This window comes from Syzygium oleosum, unplaced genomic scaffold (genome assembly GCF_021117445.2).
Source record: "Syzygium oleosum isolate NSW1041296 unplaced genomic scaffold, Sole_v2.1 Sole_v2.23, whole genome shotgun sequence".
NCBI lineage: Eukaryota > Viridiplantae > Streptophyta > Magnoliopsida > Myrtales > Myrtaceae > Syzygium > Syzygium oleosum.
In genome coordinates this window covers 1,209,703-1,234,359 of record NW_026607507.1, presented here as the reverse complement: position 1 = coordinate 1,234,359, position 24,657 = coordinate 1,209,703, and the positions used below count along the sequence as shown (strand labels likewise).

Genomic DNA, 24,657 nt, shown 5'->3' with positions numbered 1-24,657 from the left:
ATTGCATACACTTGTCAATTCTTTTGACCTTTTCGTTTGTTAATAATACACGAGTCAGATTTTGGTCCGACTCAGATTGATGGTATAGTTTTAAGTGGGTGTGTTTTTGGGCTTCTCGAGCCAGGCTGAAAGATTTACCCCTTTTGAAAAAAATTTCGGCCAAAATCAAGAGATCGGTTTGTTCTGTTTTTTTTTGGGCAGAGTAAGTAATGCTGGGGCTACTAAAAGGAAAAAGGAAGGAGAAAAATCGCCGAGGAACGGATACGGTCCGTGGCGGTGCGACGGCTCGCTCCGCCGCAGAGGGCGAACCGCTCCTCGGTGACTTTGCTGCTTAGTTATAAAACACGGTTCGATGTAAAAATGCGAAACTGTCTGATTCGGCAAGCCAAACGAACCCTAAGAGTCGGTCTGTAACGGCGAATCTGCCTCCAAGTTTAATAAAAGATAAATGACGCGCCTCCATAAAATGGTTGGCGAGACTTCAACTTTCATATTGAATGCGATGCGAGGGGAAAAGCTGGCCATAATTGACGAGAACCGATCCACGCCTTGCGAGATATTGTCAGAGCATTAATCCACCGCCGGTGCTGTCTTTTTGTTCAGAGGGGTGAAAACGACACTGTGAGTCCGAGGCCCATCCAAATCACGAACTCCTAGTTCCGGTCTTGTCTTTGTCCTGAAAGAAATTTGGGGGGTTGGATTCAATAAATTCGCGACAGGCAAAATGACAAACGCTGCGCAATCTCATTCTCACCCCCCACCCCCTTCCCCCTAGTTTTATTATTCTGATTATGGCTATCTAAATTTGTGTATGGAATTTTTTCCTTTCTTTTTTTTTTGTTTTTGGTCGAAGTGTATCCAAGCGGTTTGCGTTAAGAATCGCGTGAACTAATTATATCTATTTAATCACACTGATTATTGAGTGTATCTGGTAACACAAGGGTGATTAAATGGTCAAATTTAATGGTCAAGGGACTCTCTGTTGGAGCTAAAAGTAAAAGTAAAAAAATATATATATTTTTTTCTGTGAAATTTTTTTTTTTGCTGGAATGAAAAATATTACGAAATATCAAAACGGTCGTGAAAAAATCTTATGGGAATGTACGTGTCAACAGTTGCGTTTCGTTAAACTTTCGGATGTTTCGGATTTTGAACAAATCAAGGTGTGTACGTGTAGAGCAAAATTTTGATTAGGCAAATAGTAAATGGTAAAAGTCAATCCAAGTAAGCTATTGATAAATTGGTGAAAGTTTTACTTTAGGAACAAATGATTCTCTAAACTTTTCGATTTGTTCAATCTGACCTCTGAGTATTGTTCGGCCGCTTGGATCCTGGAACTACACGAACATTTTCTTCTGTTCGAGTCGGTCCTTTTGTTAAATAGTGAACCCGAATGCTATGTAATCCTGAAACCGTTGTTAAGTGCTCTCGTCTCGCGTGCGCAATTGAAAACCCTTAACAAATGCAAAAATAAGACAAATATTTTTCAAAATTTCGAAACATGGAAATCCTAAAAGAAGAATATGGAATAAGGAGAATAGAGAGTAAAAGAGGGAAGGAAAGTTGTTGCAGCGGTGGCGGCGGTGCCTTGCTTGCCTTGCATTAACAAGGGCCTGGCGTCCTTCGCTGGCCCCAGGCAAATTTGGCACGGACATCATTGCCATGTCCACCGACAAACACTCCGGAGAGAGGCAGAGAGAGATCGAGATGGCTTGCCCACCCGCGAGCAAGCCAAGCGAGGCCATGGCCCTCATCGACCTCGCCACTTGCTGGTGAGCGCTGGCTGGGTCGGCGAGGGTTGCGGCCCTCAATTTGGAGGGTGAGGGCATTCGTCGCTTCGGTTTTGTGCTCCAGCTACAAATTTGACCTTACTAGATTTGTGGCAAGAGTCGCGATCCTCGGAGCCGGAGTAGCGAGGTCAATGGCCCCTCGCCAACGCATGTCCGGTCGGCCCAGCTAGTCGGTGGCATTTCTGCCGTTTAGCCACCGACTCTATCTCCATCCCTTTCGCTAGTTCTATCTTCCTCTTTTCTTCGATTTTTTTTTTTTATCTTTATTCCCCATGACAATGAGTTCGAAGAGCATGCTAACATTACGCCGACGCGGTCTACCAAATTCCCATCACTATACTTGACTGAAATATTAATATGAAAGTTAGGAAAAAAAAAGATTAAAAAATTCGAAAAAAAAAAAGCCACATAATTTTCACGTGTACAAATCAGACCATTTTTTTTTAAATATAAATAAATATAATATAAATTTTATTTTTCTAAAAAAGTACACGTCAGCGGACTAAACGGTGTCGTTTTTGGTTTTTAATGCTGACTGGACCTCTCCGGCTAGCCATGGACCTCTCCGGCGAGCCATGTCAGCGCCACGTAGGATTTCCGGCGAGCCATGTCAGCATTGACACTAAAGTGATCATTTTTCAAAAAAGTTGACACCAGAGTGATCCTTATGGCACCAAAGTGATATCCGTACACAACTTATGGCACTTCTGATGTCCTTTTGCCCTAAAAAAATATTTTTATGATTTTGTGTGGATCTACTTTCTCGGCCAGTCACCAATGGTTGCAGTACGTTCAGACCGTACAAAGATTACTACGATTAAAGAGATCTTTCTTTTGGGTCATTCTATGAACTGTGTCTCTCTGTTTATCCGCAAAACGTTCCCAGAGAATTTCACGCTTCGCGTTCTTCAGGCAGGATGGAGGAAAGGCTTCTTGGCACGGAAGCAAAATACAAAAGTAGCCTGACAGGGATGGTGTGGGTGGAGTCAAAGAAAATATGGAGAGTTACCTTCCCTGCAATGTTGGCCAGAGTGACTACCTTTGGAATCTTTGTAGTGACGCAAGCGTTCGTCGGACACATTAGTAATACAGAGCTAGCTGCTTATGCGCTCATACAAATCATGGGCATGAGATTTGCCAACGGAATAATTGTAAGGATTAGTCTCCCCCCTTTTCAAGCTAATGTCTCACCCATATAATTTTTAGGACTGTTTTAGTTAACTGGCTCCACAATATATTGTGTTGCTAATTCCACACTGACCATTTCACATGTGATCCGGCAGCACCTGTTGGGAAATTCTGATAATGAGTGAATAGTTTGATCAATATGGATCGGTATCGATCATGTTTCCAAGAAACTATCAAATTTGCGCGTTATTTTTGCTGGACTTCCTGCAAATTATGGAATATGGGCAATCGAGAGAGGGGCTTGAATTGAATATTGAATATTAGGGTGTATAGGTTGTGTGAATCCACCAAATTTGACTAGGCATTATCGGGAAAATTTGACTGAACTTTGCAAATGAACGTTTTGATCCTGCAGTTGGGCATGTCAAGTGCAACCGAAACATTATGTGGGCAAGCATTTGGTGCAAAGCAATACCACATGTTAGGCATTTACTTACAAAGATCTTGGATCATCAATCTGGTCACTGCGACCATCTTGGTCCCGGTCTTCGTCTATACCTCATCTATTTTCAAGCTTCTCGGTGTAGAAGATGAAATAGCCGAAGCTGCTGGGTACATTGCCCTGTGGTTCATCCCGATCCTCTACTACTTTGTTTTCAACTTTACCATCCAAATGTTCTTGCAGAGCCAGCTTAAGAACAGCGTCATAGGATGGCTCTCCGCCATCTCATTTGCAATTCATGTCTTGTTGTCTTGGCTCTTCGTGTACATACTTGATTGGGGAATCCTAGGAGCAATGAGTGCGATGATAATATCAAATTGGTTAGGGGTGATTGGTGAGTTTGTGTATGTGTTTGGAGGCTGGTGCGAAAGTACTTGGAAGGGGTTCACCTGGGCTGCATTCACCGATTTATGGCCTGTCGTGAAGCTTTCGGTATCCTCTGGCATTATGTTGTGGTAAGATTTTCTTTTCATCGAATTTCATTTATGCCCCTGAGAAATTCCGGGTGAGTAAACTCACATATGCAAAATATCACAAGCGAGATATTATATAGTTTAAATCCGTTTATCGGAGTTGGATGAGTGGATTGAGAAGAAAAATTTCTTCATGCCATTAACAATGCAGTAAGGCTAGAATTTCCTTAATCAGAATGCTAAGGATTGTGCTCTGGTGTCAGTTCATAACAACTGAAATACCACGGCACGACTCTATTTCTTTGATGAAGAACTGGCGGACATGATTGGATATATTCAATGGTTATTCATGTCATTTACTCTGACCATTTTCTTTGTCCTTGATCGAAATAGCTTGGAATTTTGGTACAATGCTGTCTTAGTCCTCTTGGCAGGATACATGACAAATGCCGCTGTTGCAATATCTGCCTTCTCGATTTGGTATGATGGCATCGAATAAGGCATCTTATGTCTTCTACTTTGAGGTAAGTGGCCATGAAAGTGATGAACCGAATTTAGTTTTCCTTTTTCAGCCTCAACATCTCGGCTTGGGAGCTCATGATGTGCCTCGGTTTCCTAACGGGAGCTAGGTATGGCTTATGATGAACCTCAGCAACTTTGAGTTGTTCCGTGCTTGCTTGACACTATGTGATTCGATCCTTTCAATTCCTACAGTGTGAGGGTTTCCAATGAATTGGGGAGAGGAAATGCGAAAGCAGCGGTGTTTGCCATTAAAGTCATCTTGGGCACCTCAATTAGCATTGGAGTTGTCTTTTGGATCTTGTGCCTAGTTTTCGGTCGACAGATCGCCTACATATTCACAAGTGAGGAAGACGTTGCGGAAGCTGTTTCAAGCCTCTCAGTTCTCCTTGCCTTCTCTATTTTATTTAACAGTGTTCAGCCAGTGCTCTCAGGTACACGGGGGTCGTTCCACTACTTGTCATGCGAATGGTAAACTTAGTTACAGACTCTTTCTTGCTGACCCATCCGTTCGTCCCTTGCAGGCGTGGCGGTAGGTTCCGGGAGACAAAGTACGGTTGCCTATGTTAACATAGTTTCCTATTACGTGATCGGAGTTCCCCTTGGAGTTGTGCTCGCGTATGTTGCCAAGTTAGAAGTTCAGGTAAGAAGGCCTGAACCCTGCTTTTGTTTTTGGCTAGATACTCGATAGGTAGCCGTCATTTCGTGTTGCAATTTTGGTTTGATGAGGCGACACTTCACTAATTGGAGAATACCTGGCCAAGATAGCTATGACTCGGTTTCAGACTCTGCTAAAACTCCTTTGTTTGATGACCACAGGGTATGTGGATAGGGATGATAACAGGAGTTGCGACTCAGACAGCGGTGCTCGGTATTATTACTTACAGAACAAACTGGGACGAGCAGGTAAATGCAAATTTTGGACCATATCAGATTCATGCCTTCACATTACATTTGCTGCAGCAGTTATTTTAGCAGGAAATATCGGCAAGGACTCGAGATTCTTGTGTTTTTGTCTCCATTTCGTGATGAAAGATTTTTATAGGCCAATTACATGATTGCTTTGATTTATAGGTGAACAAAGCGTCAGAACGGCTCAATAAGTGGCTCTTTAAAAGATCAGAAGACATTGGTGAGAGCTCTGCTACTGAACAGCTAAACGGATGAGCGAAATCAGCATACGGTTTCATCCCAGTTTTGGTTCTTGGATGAGAGCAAGTTGTCTCCGTTCTTTTTTCTTTTTCTTATTACGGACGATCCAACACCACTCGATTAATAGATCTTTCACACCCCATTTATCAGTGACTAGACAAAATATTTTAAGTTGAAGATGGAAAAACGTTCATACTTCAGCAACCTTCATCTAGTAGTTCTTGCTGTAACCATTTTTGCACCAACTCAAAAGACAGCAAGCGTTGCGGATCATAATAATAATGTGAGGAAGATATAATTAATTCAACAGCAAATGAATGTTTGCTGCGTCCTATAAAAAGGTTTACAAATTATCACCACTAGAGGCAACATCTCTCTAGCATCGACAGAGCGGGTCATCAAGAGCAGGTAGCAGCAGTGGCAGTCCAATGTGAGAACAAATTCCCGGATAACTTATTTTGACAGACAATGTTAAGTTTTGGATTTTCTCGGTATTGTACAGCAAACACGCAAATTGTGTCGTGCACTCAACTTCACTAATAGAAGAAATCGATAAGTTATCCAGGCACGGTACGTGAAGAAGACACCGAACATGAGATGGGATAATTCAATACTATATATATCTCAGAGTTACCAGTTACAACTTTAGCAGATTGTATGCAGGTAAGTCCCTAATGCTAGAAACATCTTCAAGAGAGAGCTCACGCTCCAGCTGCGTTCTTGTTGATTTCAAGACATCCTGACAAGAAAATATAGATAAAAGATAAGTGTTTGAAGATGTTTCGATAGTAGACAGTAGAAAGGTTCAACAGTATCTCATAATAGTAACTAGGTAAATAAACATAAGGAACTTATCTTTGGTAACTTACATTAAATTCCATGTATGACGCACGCTTTGCTAGCCATTGGGCATCCATCATTTGAAAGGCTATGCAATAAAGATTATCAAAAGCCATTTCATCTTCTTGAAGCAGTTCTAAGAACCTGATGCCAGCCAAAGAGGATGGCTTTCCTGCAGGTGCAATGAAACTGTCAATCCTCTTTACAATAGCAAAAAATCAGAGTTGTAAAATATAACATGACTCATCATCTAAGAAGGTCAGATGCAACAAAACAATCGTGCCACTTTACCCTATGAAAATCAAGGAGCCCCAAGCACCTCTTCAGTAATTATCATTACCTGACTGAAGATCCAACATCTGAGCCAACATAAAGGATAAGTTGATGCCAGCGACAGCAAATGGGTATTCCCACTCAGCCCTAGTACCGTCTTGTTTGTGCAACAATCTCTGAAATGATTCCTGCGGTAAGGATGATAAGGTTAGGGAAACTAATTCCTATTCCGTGTTTGAAGTTCACAACAAGATACAATCGAATTATGCATGGCAATCATCTTACGTATCAGATGCATAGTCATACACAACTACTTAAATATAAAAAATTATTGAAGCAAACTGCCAAGAGAATAAATTACAGCTGCAGAAAAGGTACACAAAGAAAAACGTCCTCCAAGTACAACAGCAGGAATGGAGGATATATGAAGTATAACAAAAAAGATTAGCAAGCAGAGGCGTCCCTCAACCAACTCTCTAAGTCTTCTCCCTTGTCTTAGAGGTGACAACATAATCACAGACCATCACATTTTACTCAAGATGCCAAGATACTGCTTTGATTCTTTTTTCACGAAACAGAAGAGATAATCACTACAGAAAATTATGTGTCTCAATTTTGCTTGCAAGAGAAAAGTAAAGTGTAATTGAGATTGGATACCAACAAAGATGCAAATATGAATATTGTTGTTGGGGGGAGAAATAAAGTGGAGGGGAATAAAAAACTAACCGGATACTTCTTCGCGAAAAAGATGAGATTCTCCAGTGATATATATCCTCCACCCCTAGAAGTATTAAAAGGTTTCCATGATGAAAAAGGAGGAATTCAGTCAAATAACGGAATAAATTTCAATCCCAGACCACTTTCGATGTAAAACTTATTCATACCTGAAATCCGTCGAAGGATCAGTACCTTGCCAACCCATATCCTTCCACAATTCTGATTTTAGCGAAGGGAGTTCTCTCTCAGGATAAGCCAACTTCCAGAGCTGCCTAAGAGCATCCTGCAAGATACAAGTACAGAAACATTAGGAATATCTGACACACAATCTCTGCATTCCAGAATTATTGGAGCTCTTCAATGTCCTTTCATGAGGATAAAATCTGCCTGATTATCTCACTTATGATAACTGTGTGCGGGTTTTAGGAGAGACCGCTTGCTTTAACCTGATGGATCAGTTTGTTTATGATTGTCCCGTTTTCCTCTTTTCTTGCATTATTCAATATGCTACTAACGGGGGGAGGACATGCTGATTTTTTAGAATGCGAATAGACATATGGTTTGGCCATTGAGTACGTTGCAGTATTTTTTATAAACACAGGTTCGATAATTGATTACAAATTTCCACTCATTGCATTCCTGTTTGCTTTTAGATATGCTTAACATGATTAAAAAAAAATATTTCTTAACATGATTAAAAAATTGTATGCCAGAAATTGCAGAAGTTAAGGTTCAGATCATACTTAAGCCAAATCTATCATCACCTCCAAAGGGGCCTATCTAGATGATGTTTTGAGAAGGAATACACAGTGAGAACATCTATTGCTGATGTGTTTGCTCTCAGGAAGATGTTTTCTGATGTTTGTGGCAAGACAGAGAGATATGCTTTGTGTGCTGATATGTTGGTCTATATTTCTTTAAAGGGAAGACGGTAGCGTGGGTCCTCCAGGATGACTTTTGGCAGATTTGCTTATATGATTTAGGGGGATGAGTAGAACAGCCATCACACGTTCTCTCCTTGAAGCTACACAACCCGATAACAAACTTGTTCCTATCCTCAACCTACTATATAACTATTATACACGGGAAAACCTTTCCTTACTGGATGACGAATAAACTTAACCAAAGTAACAGTTTCTAGCTCTATTTTCACATTCACTTGCTAATCTAAGATCTTAGAAGAATATGCTTAATTAGTACAAAGATGCACTTACTTGATGCTCCAGTCGAGAACCATCAAATGGGACTCCCAATCTCTGCTGGAGATTTCTAAGTCTTTCTTCCTACAAACAAATCCAAATGGTAGATCAATTTAGAAAAGAAATAACTTTTCTATCAAGTAGACAGGCAAAAGAGCATGATCTACCATAATAGCATTTTTTAAGAAACCAATTTAAGAGGCCAACAATTGGTTCCCCCATAGTATAAACAAAACTCGAAGAAACCATGCATTTAATTTCTATACAACATCTAATCTTCCGTGAATTTCAATGTCAATTAAGGTAACTATAGCATGATATTAACATGTTCTCTTCTTTTTCTCAAAAAATGACTCCTCACTAGTTTAATGAAGCGTCATATCAGTCAAACTTCAATGTATATATCCAATAAGAATGAAGTTGTCCAATCGTTTCCCTGCAAATTACAATACTGTGAAATGCACATATATGAAGTAATAATGCATTTGAATCACATTATTCTTCACTGAGCATTGTATCAAGAAACAATTCGATTACTATGTTCAGAAAGTCTCTGAATATTCTGTATATACCTGCAATGGACTAAGAGTTGGTTGCATGTTCTTGCTTTGTCCATTCTGAGTGATAGAAGAAAGAGGAAGAAATCGTCCAATCAGCGATCCAGATCCAAGGACTATGTTAGCTACAACAAGCAAAATGATGTTGGTCAAGAAGATAATAAGAGTACTTCGAGAAATGCTACATTATACATACTGTAGAAATATCACCCACTGAGCTTAAGAAGTGACTTCTCGCAACTTCACATCAAATATTCATCAAGTACCACAGCAAATGATTGTGCTCAAGTAGCACACGTAAATTGAGAAAACTCTAGAAGTCCAAGCCCTAGGCGCAACAAACCCAGACCATACAACAGAATGCTTACAATTGATCCCACTGATGGCTCACTTGCAATTTCAAGCTATGACTCGGTATCTTAAGGCTTTTCGAAGATCTTTACAGGGCGCTTAAGGGTCCAAATCTGCTTTCAGTACCAGCAGGTACCGCTAGCAAAAACTGGAGAACATGTTTGCACGCCAAATCCACGTAAGCAAGTATGCTATAACTCATCTGACCAAAAAAAAAGCATGCTATAAATCCAAGCAATTAGAAACTTCTAGCGGTGAAGAGGCAACTCATGAAAAAGTCTCTTTCCCTTCGCACCATAGCCGAACAGAACAACAAGCGCAATAAAGATTAGATATCTAGCAGTCCACAAATAACAAACATCAGATATAAGCATTATTTCACCTGCACATTTTCTACATCAAACGGTAGAGCTGGTGAAACTTTAGGATTTCTCCACAAGTAAGAGAGCCAAACTTACTTAAGTCATTAGAAGGAAAAAACATCTTTACAATGACAGTTGGAAGTACATGCGAAAACAAATTCCGTGGGAGAAAAGCAAACAAAAGGAATTGGTCCAAGTTCTTCCCGAAAAGACAACAATTAAGGATCCATCACACGTAATTATAAACAGAGCAAACAGAAAAGGCAGTATGTAAAGGATCTGTCTTGTTGGAACTGGAAGGAGAGTTCTGCATACCAAGCCATTGCATCCACTGTGCAATCAACTGGCTAAATAACGTCGTCCAATGGAGGCGCTCCTTTGTTCTCTCGTCATCCCAGAGATCTTCCAGTACTTGTCCCTGCATCATAAGATCAGCCACCAAAGGGATAACACTCGAATACAATGAGACACACATGCATGCACGTCGAAACGAGTCATCAGAACGCAGCACGAGAAAAGACAACCTCACCTCAGAACGCTTATCATCGTGTTCATAGTTCCCCAACAAAGGCTCGTCTAAGCCGTCCAACCCCGAACTCTCCAGATGCTCATCCCTTCTCCCACCTACATCTCCGTGATGGAGCCTTCTCCTCAAGGTTCTCGACATCAATCGAGCCAATTACCAATACAGCCTGCATTTCAATCAATCCTTACACCAAGCCGGACAGCAACGAGCATCGACACACAACTCCAATTCAGCAAAAAGATTTCTACAGCAATAGACGGTAGTTGCAAATCCTAAGAACCCCAAGCATTCGCCTCGACTACTAGACCGCCCCCACGGTCCATTCCTCGCAATCCAAACAGCAATAACAGTGCCGTCTCACCGTAAAAAGCTCTCGAAACGCGCCGTAACGCACGATCGGGCAGTCAAATCCGAATGCGCAAACAAAAAGGCAATCAGAAGAAAGTCCAGGCAAAGAAAAGGAACGAGAACCCGCAGATCGGACGGCGTCTCGGGAACACGGCTTTTCCAGCCATGATCAATCACGGCAATACAACAGCATGCGATCCATGGGACAACGAAGAGGAAGGAGAAGCCGAAGAAGAGGGGACCTGAAAGCTGAGATTGACGACGGACGCTGTTGCAGAGTCCACGGATCGCCGTCGCCGTCGCCGTCGCCGTCGCCGTCGTCTCGCTCTCTCGCGCTTCTGTTTCCCCCCTTCTTTCCTTCCTTGATGGCGAAGCAAGAGGAAGGGGAGGGGGAAACAGCTGAATTTCGATCCTCGTCCTCTTCGCGTCTTCTTCTTCTCTCCTTCTCTGAAAGTAAATCCGACCTGGCAAAGAAGCCCCCCAAAATTTGCCTCCTTTGGCTGACTCTCGATTGCTTGAGAACTCGTTGTCTTTTTGAGAAATACTCTTTTTTAACTTCCATCCTATATTTTTGCATGGATTCACAGCACGAAGAATTGTAAATTGATATATCTATAATAAATTTATTTCAAATTAATTTTTTATCATAAAAAATTTCAGGCTGATACACTTATGACAAATTTACCATCCGTTAGTTTTCGTCAAATTGCTTTGTTAAATGACACAAGTCAGTTGACATATGTACAATTTTTGGATTTTACCCTCCATTTGTCACAGGTATATCAATTTGTGATTTTTTGTGGTATTAATTAAATTTAGACTTAATACCGCAAAAAACCTTAAACCGGTACACATGTGACGAATTTACAATAAATTAATTTTATTACCATCAAAAAACTCAAATTGATACTCCTCTGACGAATTTACCCCAAACTAATTTTTTGACCGCCAAAAACCCTAAACCGGTATATTTGTGACAAATTTACCCTTCGTTAGTTTCTGTTAAATTGGATTAATACAAAAAAAAATCACAACCAATATATCTGCGATAAACGGAGGGTAAAACCCAAAAATGATACATGCATGTCATTTAACAAAACAATTTAACAATAAAATTGAACGGAAACTATACACAATTTGGGATTTTTTATGGTCAAAAAATTAATTTTGGATAAATTTGTCACATGTATACCAGTTTAAGGTTTTTCGTGGAATTAATCATTAAATTTAACCGGAACTAACGGATGGTAAATTTGTCACAAATGTATCAATTTGGGATTTTCCGTGGTATTAACCCTTTTTGCAATTTGCTTTTCTCATCCTACACCTCGCATATATATATTATGTTTGTAAGGCGTCCGAGAAAGCTTAACTAATCGTCGTGCATTGGCAAAATTACCAAATGAGTGCTTGGAAAATTATAATCAGAGAGTCAAATTTTAGTTAACCCGATGCTTTTGAATGAATCGAAGCACATTAGTCCCTGCAACCATCAATTGCGGTGATCTATCTCTCTTCCTTATCTCTCTTTCCCGGCTGATATTCACTTCTCTTGTCATCTCAACACAATTACCATCGCAAGATTTGCTCGCTCATCTTAACATGACATAGGGACCATGTTAAACCTTTGTTTGCTTTCACATTAACATATAAAGTACATTTAGAGATGCTACTAATCACGGATCTTACTAACCACAATATAGAATTGAAATTAACACTGATGCTCCGTTTGTTTCGCGAAAATAAAAATGATAACTTGTATCGCTTAAAATAATTAGTAAATGAAAATTACATTAATTATCTACAACAATTTACGTCTTGAAAGACAATTATTTTTCATTCATTCATTTTGATAATCGATTCATGCAATCATTTTTAGGAAGATATTCTCCAAATCATTCATTTTCCACAAAATAAAAACATTCTTGAGGTAAAAGCGAAACTCTTCATTTCATTGTACACCGCGTGAACATCCACTGTCGCTCGGATGCATTCGCACACTTGCAGTTTTCATAAGCTTATAATCAGGACTTTGAGAACATCCAACGACCACTTCACATGAAGTATTGAACCTTGAAAGGCACATCCCTTCAAGCCCCCCGAGATGATCCAACAACAGCTCTCGTTCTCTAACCAAAATGGTTAGACGACCCAAAGAAGATAACTTCATGCTCCACACGTGCAATTACCAATTCGAACCTGTCAAACAGCTAATCCGAGAATCGACCCATCTTCGCAGACGGTCCGGTGAGAGTATAACTTATTGGCATGATTCAGTGCTAATCGTTGAAGCAGCGAATAAAAGTACAGTCCAGCTACTTCATCATCTAAAACTAAAGTACAGATATCTGAACATTCCTTTGGCCAAGCGCCTCCCGGAAACCACCTGTCCTCCCCGAAACCCCCCGCCACCCCTCCCCCTCCTTTCCTCCTCTCACTGGAGCTGCGACTTCTTCCTGACTTTTGTTGTGACGTCCTGGAGAGGGAGGGAGGGAGGGTGTTGCGATTAATCCCATTACAACAGTTGCTAATCCTCTACTAATTTACAAGACGACACTGTAAACATCGCGACCTCAAGACATATAGAAAGTTTCAAGTACGCTCATCCAAAGAACGGCTTTGCCACTGAATTGCCGTGAATATTTGCTCTTAAAAGGAAGCCCCTGGTCTCAAATAAGTAGAATTCACTGCCTCGGTACTGGCGGTGTTGCTGGTTGATGGCTTTGTCCGAAGAAGCCAAGGCCTGGTGGCTGATAATATCCCCCAGAGGCAGGTTGCTGATGCTGCTGCGGTTGCTCCACGTGTGGCTGCTGAGGTGGCTGCAGGGCAGGCCTTGCCAAGGGCTGCAGACCGATATGTGGTGGTGGTAGGGGAGGCGGTGGTGGTAGACTCGCTCCATATCCATAAGGAATCAGGCCCGCCATCATATTCATCCCAGCAGATTGGACATATTGACTCCCAGATAGGTTTGCAGAAGATAGACTGGAAGGCAGTGGCGGCGGGGGAGGTGGTGAAGCAAATGGCGCTTGCATTTGATTGGATTGTGACGCAGGTTGCATGCCCACTGATGTTGCGAGTGGCATGTTGCTCCCCGATTGCTGCTGTAGAGGGCTAAAGTAGGACAAGTTTCCCAAATCGGAGTTGCCAGAATTGGAAACAGGCATTTTCTCAAGTTTGGGCCTTTTCTCATGCGAAAAGATGGGCAAAGCCGAGGAAAATGAGGTGGACTTCAAGCCACCATTCTTTGAGGCAGCCTCTTCTGCAACGAGGGATGAAAGTACCGAGGTAAGCATTTGGGCAGAAGATGTAGAGGAGGAAAGCTTAGCAGCAATTGCAGCGACTGCAGCTTTCTTGCTTTCTTCATCGGAAGTTTTGAGGGAGGTAAAAGGCATCGCAGGTTGGGAGTGAGGAGGCGGAGTCGCGTTGCTCGTCAGTTGAATTGAAGGCAGGCTTTGCTCCATCCTCGGCCTTTCTAAGAATGAGTTAACAGGGCCATGGGGTGAACGAACAGAGGGTGCTATCAGCCTTTTCCGCAAATTACTTGCATGTTCGACCCGAACTCGAGCATCCTGCATATGCATAGCCTTGTCAACTATCAATGTAAGATAACTACTGAAATAGTATGTGGTCAATGATCAATGAACAAAATAAAACACATGGAAAGAAAAATTAATAACATGACATGAGGTAATGTAAACTTATGGTGAATCTAAAATGAGAAACAGGCTACATGACAGAGAGCCGAAAGACCAAATGCAGAAAGCAAAACGCAGATGGCACTGTCTGGCTGCGCATGGCAGAGTGTAGTGGGGCATGACTGCCAACATTCGCAGCATCCAGATTCACCCCGCTCAAATGCACATACATCATAACCATGAATCAATTGCTAAAGTCGGTCCAAATTTATTTCTAGCCGAGAAATGATTGCTGCGACAAGATGCCCATTCCCCGTCATCGTACACAGAAAAGAATAAAACAATTCAATATAATTCTCAAAAAACTCAAAAATTGATAATGTGAACTTTCGAGAAGGGTGAGGTTTAGCTACAGCAGGGTACCAGCACTAACGGTATTGCCCGGCCAGCTATTGGGTTGTCATTTCTTATATTATCACAGTTACGTGATTGGAACCTGTTTGGGCCTTTTTTACCTTCATTCAGTTTTCTTTCTCTCACCTCTCTCACATCATGTTCTCTCTCTTCACCACCCCTCACAAGTCCACAAGACAGTAAGGGCCAACTCCTCTCTCTCTCTCTCTCTCTCTCTCTCTCTCTCTCTCTCTCTCTCTCTGATATAGCTCAACCCCACCACCAAACCCCAGCCGCCACCGCTCTGATATAGCCACCACCTCTCACTAGATCTGTCTCATTCTCTTGTTCAGCAGCCAAATGAGACATGAGAGAGAATAAGACGAAGAAAAGGAGAAGAAAGGGAGACCTGAAAGAAGAAAAAGATGGGAAAAGGGTGAGAGAGGGATCAGATCTGGACTGGGATTTATCATTTTAGAGGAGGGTGGGGCCTATTGTCAGATAGAGAATATAGAGAGAGAAGGTAGGAGGAAAAATTTCACAAAAGCCACCTAGGTCTCTAATCCATTCAATTTTTTGTTCTAAAAGTAAATCTTGGTGATTAAAGATTTCACAAATGCATGACATCTGGCCAGGCACCCTGCAGCTAAACCCCACCCTTTCAAGAAAGAGAAGACAATAAGTGTATAAGCCAAGAACACATCCAATAGTTTTACAAGATGAAGAGTCACTCGGAAAGACAGATAGGTTGATGTCCATAAGATCAACCCCATGCCACACAAAGCAATCATCAAGCCTTTACATATTTATGCAACAAAAAAGATTACTGAACTTAGTCCATCCATGTCAAGGCAACTGGAAAACAGAGAGAAACTACCCACGTGATCTTATCAACTAAGAGGGCAAAGATACAGCTGTTTTACTTGTCAAAGACAACAATACTACAACAAATCTATTGACCAAAACTTGAATATATCTATTAAAGTCATAAAGCCAAAAGCAACAAACTCTCCTTTTCTGACGGACTACAAGATGATGTATCAAAGAGTAAGGACACTATAACAACAAGATCATCAGCATTAGCTAGCACAGGCACACATAAGATGCAGAATGAGGCAATACTTACTTGCATTTGAGCACGCACATGTCCCAACTTTGACTCCTGGAAAGTGCAGATCAGCACACAGTCAAAAATGGCACATAGTTTCAACAATAGAAGTAGAGTAGTAAAATGTACTTGCTCATGAAGCGCCTCTCTAAGCTGGGAAATCAAGGTAGCTCTTGTTGCTTCAGAATTTTCAAGTTGACTTATGCACTGCTTAATAATATTTTCTTGATCTTGTAGATGTTCTACCAATGCAGAACCTTGCTGGCTTCCTGATCAACAAAAGATAGGATTACAGTTCTTTATTTTTCCATGAGGACAATGCACAGCAGAGTCTGATTCCTCCATTTAAGAAGCACATCTAGAAACACACTCCGGTAGACGACTTATCCTACCCCACCAAAAGCAGTTATCATTGCTCCTATCTTGGATTTTGGGGAAATGGGGCCAATTAAGCCAGATGACACCTGGCATTAGCCCAAAAAACAAAGCTATTATTACCCCTGACAATTTCACCATGTACTCCACAGATCCATTACCACCACAAGCCGCCTTACACTAAATTGTGCTAGCTATTGATGTCTACATTCCTTAAGAGAAACAATATCACTTCCACCTGAACCTTTGCATATTGGCGTTGCTAGGCAACCTGAGGCTATCAAACCCATCACTTAGCTTCAAAAGGACAAAACCCAATCTTCTAAATGCCAGTAAGCTGTCTGCCAACGCATATGTCAATTGGTCTCAAAATTCGTACCTATTCATTTAATATCCTGCCACAGGCCTAAGAATGAGGTATCCAGATTCTCCAATTTTTTATTCACACAAAAAGACTGTAAGTGTAAAAGCTGGTTTACACGATCAGATACCAGGATTTCCCACCATCTGATATAATCAAACATATGATACACTAAAACTATGTTTGGAGAACTAGAGAAAGGTATAGAAATGACAATTTAGAGACAAAATTTTAAATTTCCCTCTCTCTCCTCTCACAAAAATTTGAACATTTTTGTCATTGTCCAGTCCAATTTTCAATTCCCTTCACTCTCTCCTTTCCCAAACAGAGCATAAAGATGATTTATAAACCCAAAAAGAAAAAAATAAACCTAGATAGATAGTCAGACACATGGGACACACACAGAGCAGAGGGAGAGGGGTAGCGCTGCACTGGCCACTGCCCAGCCTCCAGCAAGGGTCCCAACGACCCTAGCATAAAGAGAGAACGATAGAGATATAGATTGAGAGATACACATACCCATAGAGAGAGAAAGAAACAGAGAGACAGAGAGACAGAGATACAGAGATACAGAGAGACAGACAGACGGACAGACAGACAGACAGACAGACAGACAGAAAGGATGCCCAAGTTCGATGCTCGGACTGGATTGCTCTACATATCCATCACCATTTCTAGTAACATGAATACTTCCTTCCCCATAATTGTTCAATCTAGAATGATATCCTCATAAGATGGGTCATGTCAAGATCACGTGTCACTTCTTTACTATGCTTTCTTAAGCCTCCCCTTCCCCATTTAATACAAGCAACTTTCACAAAATTGCATTTCCTAACCGAAAGGCTATAATACGAGAAAAACAATGCAGATGTCCCTTAGTCATGGTCAGATTAATCTGCTGTCAATCTAAAGATAGTCAACAAGACACAAAAAGATGATGCTGTTGCTATTAAAATACTAAAAGATAAATGGCAAGGATCTCACCTTGAGTCAAGTTACTTTCAGCATCTTCCTCAATTTTTTCCACCTGGGTTGCTGCAGCACTGTATTTGTCTAAAGCAGCCTCTTCAGTAGAATGTTCATCGAATACTGATTGATAGGCAGTTAGGATTTTTTCTGGCAGACCTCCAACAGCTAATTTCTGAAATTAAAAGCCCAAGAACATAGTCAAGAACAATGGGCCAAAAGTATGCTGCAAATGAATGCTAAAAGGATCACTCCATACTCACCACTCTTACTGAGCTAGCATCCCTCTTCACAATTTTAATGGGATTCGAACTCTTTCCATTGCTCACAGACACGGGAGGAGGATCTTTTCCTAGCATCTCATCTTTAAGGCCATGCCCACGCGAACCAAAAACTTTCCTTTCATCCCATATATCAACCTTACCACGTTCGAAACCAATTGAACCATCAATTTGGATTAAAAGTAAAAGTAAAGCCATAAAGGAAGAAAAGGCAAAGACATTCTTAAAAAGAATCAACAGCATTTTAAATAAGCAGTGCTCCAACAGGTAAAAAGGAAGCAAAAAAAGTGAAGTAAGCCAGATAAAATTGGTGATTAAAAGATATATATTTACGGAGCTTAGCACCTTCAGAACAAACCTAACAATGAAATTACAGAGAACCTGAGCATAAACATGTGAGAACTTGGGAATCCCATTAGAAACTTATACCTCTATCATAGATGTGGATATTCATTCGCAAAATAGTAGAAGTAAATAACCCCTCAGTTTGAAGATCAGTGTTTAAGCACCATAAAAATGCCCAATAAAAACCTTCATAGAGGTAAAAATGGGAATGTTTACCAAATTGCACCTTCTCAACATTTGTGTCTTTGAAAAAGAAAACATCTCAATTATCTCAAATTGCACTAAAAAATCTCTTTATTTGGATAAGTAAACAAGATTTATTGAAAAGCACCAAGGAGATGAAACTTGCAACCCCTGATGAAATCATTCACAAGAAAGCAAATCTACACATCACGTACTTACTACCTACCTATACACATCTGGACTAGCACATTATCTATATAAGTAGATGGAGCCTAAATACTTTATTTTATTGGTCTAACCAATCCAACAAAATTATTCTTAGACTATCATAATACAAGCCCCTCTCTAAGTAAAGGTAAAGTCTCTTGTTCAAGTAGAATAATTAGAAAATGAAAAAAGCGGAAAAGGGTCAAAGGCGATTGCTAGCATCAAAAAGAGCTGTCATACAAGAAGGTGGCAATTCGGACTTGGCAAACAAGCTTTTGTCTCAGGAGCCTTGACTACCTTCAAAGAAGAAAGGGGCATTTTGAAGAATGAAATTCAATTCAAGAGAGGTAGGCAAGGTTGGAAGGATAATGGCTGTTCAGCCTGAAGAAGAGAAGAGGGACACAAAGCCTAAGAAACCAGGAGGACTGGTTCACAACCTATCCTTTTTAACTAAGTAAATAACTCTTGATCTTCAGAAGTAGTGGGTTCAATCATCTACCCAAAGGGTTTTTTCAAGCAACCAAAAACCTATTCTCCCCAACCCAACCAAGGGGATAGACCACATCATGGCCGATGTGATTAGAATATAAAGGGCAAAACGGGCATGTTGACGATGTTTCAAACATTCGATTAGTGTCAGCATTTTACCAATTTCAGGCCCCAAATAACAAATAAAACTCCTCCATTGAGCAGTATCACTCTTACAATAGCTGTGTAGAGGACATTTTCACCAAAAGAGTTGAACAACAATTCCAAATTGTGGTTAATACAAGAAAAGAGCAAGAGCAAGTGGAGTCGCATAAGAAGTCAAGACAATCTTCTTGTAAATTTTTTCTCCAATTATTCCAGAAGCACATACAACATTCTCTAACCAAATCTTAGCATTTAATTCTGCATCAGTCTAACAGCCTCAGTAACAAGTGGTGTACAATTGACAAGAGAGACACCTTCTTCCAAGTAAAATAAAGGAAGTACAGTCATATATAATTGTATAATCTCCCAAAGTGTTTAGTTCTAACCCAAATTTATGGAATACCAAAAGGAGAAAACTCCTGAAATAGAAAAAAAAGTTCACTCAAGTCTCTTTGACATTAAGATGGAGAACATCGAAGTAATCTCCATATATCAGGTTTTAGCATCAGCTCATTCAAAACCTTGGCACAAAAGCCCTGTCATGATCAGAAGCTTCAGAATTGAGGTTCAATCAACTCATCCATGCAGACATTCTCCCACCAACACATCTACTAGAGTCAACATTCGCCAAGCAACAGCATCTGCCACAGCAATGTTCACCGGAGACAACCATGCCATTCCATATCGCCACCAGAATGGGCTTACAGACATAATGACTAGTAAATGTGCTCCAATTAATGCAAAAGCTTAGAGTTACAATAATCAAGATATTCAGAAAGTATGCCTGAGATAAATATCAACTCAACATGCATTCAAATGTTTCAACAGTCCAACTCCACCAGTATACACATATATATGGCGGATAAGAGACTATGAACCGATATGACTGAGCCCAACTGGCACTGAGCTTCATAAAATTATAAATAGCTTCATTTAATCTGTTGCATAATGCATGTTTCAGTGGAACCTGAAGAAAGAAATGAGATGCAGCAGATAAGAATGATCCCCGACAACATGGAATATAACAACCAGCACACTTTTTGCAATTGACTAAGAAATATGCGTCTACTGGCTTTGCAACTTAAAAACAGACAGGCTCCATGTTGGACTACATGGTTAATTCCAGTACATTCTATCCAAATTTGACAATTCACAATGTCAAAATTAACCTCATAAAAATAACCCAATGCTTGACCCTTTAAAATTCTTAACCTTAGATGTTGAATCCATCATTTGAGTTGTTACTGCCAGTTCTTCATGATATACATCAATGTTTGTCCTCGTACATGCAACTATCAAGAGTCTAGAAAACCCAAAAGGGTCATTCTTCCCTTATTCTGAGATGAATCTATGTCGTGTGTTGAAAAGTCCAACCTAGAAACTCTAATTAATAGGTGAAGGAAGACCACTTATATACAAAGCCTAGACAAAAGGAAAACTCTCACTCTCCGTATATTAGTTAGCTGAACAAATGTAGGATAAAATAGAAACTTATGAAACTAAAGCAAAATTGTTCAGACAGAATTAAAAATACTCCTGCTAAATAACATAATCAGAAAAGCTCTCAAACATTAGCCGACCAAGTGATCACCTACACTTATGCCTGCACATATGATATACCATCACTCAAATACTATCTGATGGAAAATAAGAAATGTGAGACACCAACATGTGTCTTTTAAAAAGGCTCACCAGTCTGGTCACCACTTTCTTTCCATGTTCATCTCCATTTCCATAGACATGCTTAAGCGCTGCAGGTAGAACTTTCCAAAACTCATTCACAAATTCACTACCCTTTCTCCTACTATTTTGCAGAATGTCATTGGCTAGATAAAGTAAAGAAACACACTTCTCCTTCTGAGAAGAATTAAATAATTTATCCCATGTTTCAACAATTTGTTTGGCCTTCTTCCTGTGAGAAACACACCACTGGGACAAGGCTGATACAATGAAAAAGGAATGCATAAGAAACAAGAAGCGAGATACCAGTAAATCAAAGAGTAAGACCTAAAAATAGTGAGAGCACATAAGTAAAAGAATGAAGGAACGGTCAGCACTTCGTAAAAACTGGGACCATAACGTAAACTCAATCAGAAGTAGCATCCATACACTGGGTGTGCAATAACGTCCCTAGTACCTACGCTGTCACTTCTGCTGCATTTGGTTGCTTGAGCTAAAAGAAGCCATGAGCCTAACTGTATAATAGGGGCCCTACCTGAATGGCTAGCTGACTTGCTATTAGTCGTGCACGTAAGTTAACTATCACAAATTACTTCTTTTCTGGCTGAAAAGATTGTGTTAAAGGCTCCAAGGGGAACTAAACATTCCTCATCTAATGAAGGGCAAAACCAGGACAGTGATCACCTACACAATAGAGTTTATGACACTTGCACCTGAAGTGTGTTCCACACATACAAACAACATACTTAATAAACAACCAACAAAGAGAATCAGTCTCCAGAGTAGCTTTCTTATTTACCATCAATCTGTTATATATCTTCTCATATCTTGATCCAAAACATAAAGGTGGATGCAGAAAGTAAGAAATGCTTTTCTAAATCTATAAGTAGCCCATTGCCAATGCCAAGCCATCACTAGTTCATTTGCCATAGCTAGGAGCGAATAATATGATGACGACTTTGAACAGTATTAGAGTGCTAGTAATATCATATTGATCAGAGGTTCCACAGGCCACTACACTTCCTCGGCCCCATTGAGATTAAAAAAAAAAAAAAAAAAGAACAGTCTAAGGAAAAGATTAGCTTGACCTCTGCAAAAGCTTCTATAAATTCTATCATCTTTTACACACTATAGACATCCACATCTCAAAGAGTGGAGACTCTTACATCTTCCATATAAATTACATTTTTTTCGATCATTTAGATGATGAATCCTTCACAGAGTCGGTTCTCTAAGCCATTCTCCTCCCTAGGACCATCTCCAAAGTAAATGCAGAAAAACTGACGATGACTTCACCGAGTTCCTTCTAAGTTAAATGGAATGGCAGCCAGTAAGAACCTATATAAAAATAAATATAAAAAAGCTCTTCTCCTTTAAAAAAAATGTTATTTCATCTGGTGTTGTATAAGAGATACTAATAATTATATCTCTAAAAATTCAGACTTCTTCTCCAATGATGATCCTAAACTAATATACAGAAGCCATAGAAAATTAGACTGCAAATGAAAGTCGCTGTCCAATGCCCCATCCTATTATATTGTGACTTCAAGGATGTCTAATGTTGATGATGCCCTTAAACTTATATTATAACAAACACGGCAAATATTTATTTCCTCTGGCCCCTTCAAAATTTTCTAACCAGCATACTGTAACTGTTTGCAAGAACTAAATACCAATACTCCCTCGGGAAACTTGCTTGTCCTGTATTCGCAATGAGTTAATTGTACTAATCAATGTTATGAGTGGTAAATCTAACCATGGCCAGATCATCCCATTTATCGAGACTTATTTCAAAAGTTAATCCATAACAATAAATTCTTCTCTAGCTTGACCAACGTACCATACAGGTACATGTGATGTGATAGTTGAAACCATGCTCATACCATACAGTATACCCTTCCAGATAAGTAGGATGTCCATAAGAAAACTGATACTGAATATCTCTGCCCCGTTTTACAACAAAAGGGAATGCAAGGATGATATAACATTATCTCCGCAACTACCCTGTACCATCACACCCACATCCTTCAACAGAAAGGGAGAATACCATAGCTCACACTCGGCTAAAACTACCAACAAGCAACATACACTGATAACAGCACATTGAGAATCAGGCGGCATTTTCATCACAGTGCTACTCTCCCATCGCGTCTACAGCTAACGAGGGACATAATCTGAAAGTGCATGGAGAACAGGAATTTTATTAGTTACATTCGATGCTCTGTTGCGAGTTGTTGAGCTTAGACAGCTTCTCGGCCAAGGCCTGCGCATCAAAATCGTCGCTGCTCATTCTGCTCTCTGATTATTCCGTCGATATCCTGCACGGCTACTCACGCTTAGGAAGACACGAAATTTCAAAAAAAAAACAAAAAAAAACAAAGGCGGGCCCGAATCAATTTCAAACCCCATGATAGCGGAGCTGACATGCAACGACAGAATCCCCAATCCAGGCGAAACAAAAGCAGGGCAAAAGCAAGCATCCGCGCGGAAGAAATCGAAAGATTTCCTAACACGATCCCACCCAGAGACAGCCATCCTCCGAATCAAAAAAAAACCCTAGGACAGAGCGACCCGCCTCGCAATTCGGGAAAAGGAAAAAATTTCGAGCTCTCCCGGACAAGCAATTCCGGTCCCCGCGAATCAATCCGCACGAAACACGACCGCGAAAAGAAAATTTTAGAAAGAAAAAAAAAAACCCGGCAGCGAATCGCCGAGCTCACCGATTGTCCGTCCGGCTGCTTCAAGCGATTCCGCCGTCGAGATCAGTCGCGTGCCTCCGGGCTCGCGTCATGGACTCCGCTCGCGAGGCGACGGAGCGCTTCCGCTCCCGCTCCGCTTCGACATGGCTTTTGTTTTGGCCCTTCTTCTCGTCGTCCCTGAATTTTCTTCTTCTTCTTCTTCTTGTTTTTTCACTGTTTTCTTTTTGAGAGCTCGCCCGACTGGCGCGGTGCTATTCTTCTGCTTCCGCGCGGGGGTCGCTGCTTGTGTGCGTGGGGGTGCGAAACGAGGACGACGAAACGGAGAGACGCGATGATCCTCCGCGAGGGGAGGAGGCAATTGGGGGCCTCGCTGTTGAGATAAATGGGCCTATGTTGGGCTTTAAGGCCATGAAGAATTTTTTTCCTTTGTTTGGTCTATCCTACCTTACCTCTCGACTTACTTTCAAACTTTTTATCGCGCCTCCTCGCACAGGACGTGAGAGTCGTGACCCATATTTAAAACCAAACGTCCCCCAATAATCGAACGCCCACCTCTCCCTTCTTACCTCCTCTTCCCAAGTAAGAAGGGCGGCCATTGAAAAATTGGCCTTACGACTTTTTTGGGAAAATTATCCAAAAAGTCATAAACTTATTATGCGACGGCCAATTCAATTATAAACCTCAACTTTATTAATTTAATCATAAACTTTTCAATTATGCCGAGTCTTGAGTGAGGACCTCCTAGCCCTTGCCGACCGCTGGTGAGGGTCGTCTCACCTAAGTCCTTGCTAGTTGTGGACAAGGTGACCCTCGCCCAAATCTAGGAGGGTCGACCTGGCTTGTGACCGACGAGAGTTGCCCAAGCGAGACCGCCCCTCCCTTGTGACTTTCAAGAGCGGACTTGCCCGGCCTTCTCTGAGTATTGCCGGTCATCGCCTGAGACCGTCCATTGACGAAAAGCAAAAAAGAAAACAGAAAAAGAAAAAAAAAAAAAAGGAAAATGTCGAAAACGTTCTTTATCAATCGGTGAGATTAACACTTCACCTCTCGCCCTTATTCAAAAAAATCGAGGACACTTTGGGAATTTTCCCTTCAAATCGGATGGAGATTTTGA

At 40.8% G+C, this 24,657-nt stretch overlaps 3 protein-coding genes across 6 annotated transcripts; 1 reads left to right on the top strand and 2 right to left on the bottom strand.

Moving 5' to 3' along the window:
- Positions 1–2,610: 2,610 nt before the first annotated feature.
- On the top strand, positions 2,611–5,734 carry LOC115674856 (protein DETOXIFICATION 20-like). The gene is made up of 8 exons (XM_030597373.2): positions 2,611–2,941; positions 3,334–3,875; positions 4,227–4,313; positions 4,406–4,462; positions 4,548–4,786; positions 4,877–4,995; positions 5,172–5,258; positions 5,427–5,734. The coding sequence occupies exons 1-8, from the start codon at positions 2,708–2,710 to the stop codon at positions 5,517–5,519; spliced, it is 1,458 nt and encodes a 485-aa protein (XP_030453233.2). The 5' UTR covers positions 2,611–2,707; the 3' UTR covers positions 5,520–5,734.
- Positions 5,735–6,097: 363 nt separating this feature from the next.
- Positions 6,098–11,151, bottom strand: LOC115674857 (uncharacterized). Of its 2 annotated transcripts, none has more exons than XM_030597374.2 (10): positions 10,920–11,151; positions 10,333–10,495; positions 10,119–10,221; positions 9,106–9,215; positions 8,549–8,617; positions 7,502–7,617; positions 7,344–7,398; positions 6,685–6,805; positions 6,374–6,516; positions 6,098–6,243 (listed from the first exon to the last, which is right to left on the bottom strand). In XM_030597374.2, the coding sequence occupies exons 2-10, from the start codon at positions 10,468–10,470 to the stop codon at positions 6,142–6,144; spliced, it is 957 nt and encodes a 318-aa protein (XP_030453234.1). In that variant the 5' UTR covers positions 10,471–10,495; positions 10,920–11,151; the 3' UTR covers positions 6,098–6,141. The 2 variants fall into 2 exon arrangements, with proteins under 2 accessions (XP_030453234.1, XP_056177420.1); XM_056321445.1 differs by having other exon boundaries at positions 10,801–10,933.
- Positions 11,152–12,925: 1,774 nt separating this feature from the next.
- LOC115674855 (uncharacterized) lies at positions 12,926–23,807 on the bottom strand. Of its 3 annotated transcripts, none has more exons than XM_056321548.1 (9): positions 23,541–23,807; positions 23,056–23,162; positions 20,857–21,104; positions 17,779–17,934; positions 17,534–17,690; positions 15,943–16,082; positions 15,832–15,867; positions 14,408–14,524; positions 12,926–14,246 (listed from the first exon to the last, which is right to left on the bottom strand). In XM_056321548.1, exons 2-9 carry the CDS (start codon positions 23,132–23,134, stop codon positions 13,362–13,364), a joined length of 1,818 nt encoding a protein of 605 aa, XP_056177523.1. In that variant the 5' UTR covers positions 23,135–23,162; positions 23,541–23,807; the 3' UTR covers positions 12,926–13,361. The 3 variants fall into 3 exon arrangements, with proteins under 3 accessions (XP_056177523.1, XP_056177522.1, XP_030453232.1); XM_056321547.1 differs by having other exon boundaries at positions 23,565–23,807; XM_030597372.2 differs by lacking the exon at positions 14,408–14,524 and having other exon boundaries at positions 23,565–23,806.
- Positions 23,808–24,657: the final 850 nt, after the last annotated feature.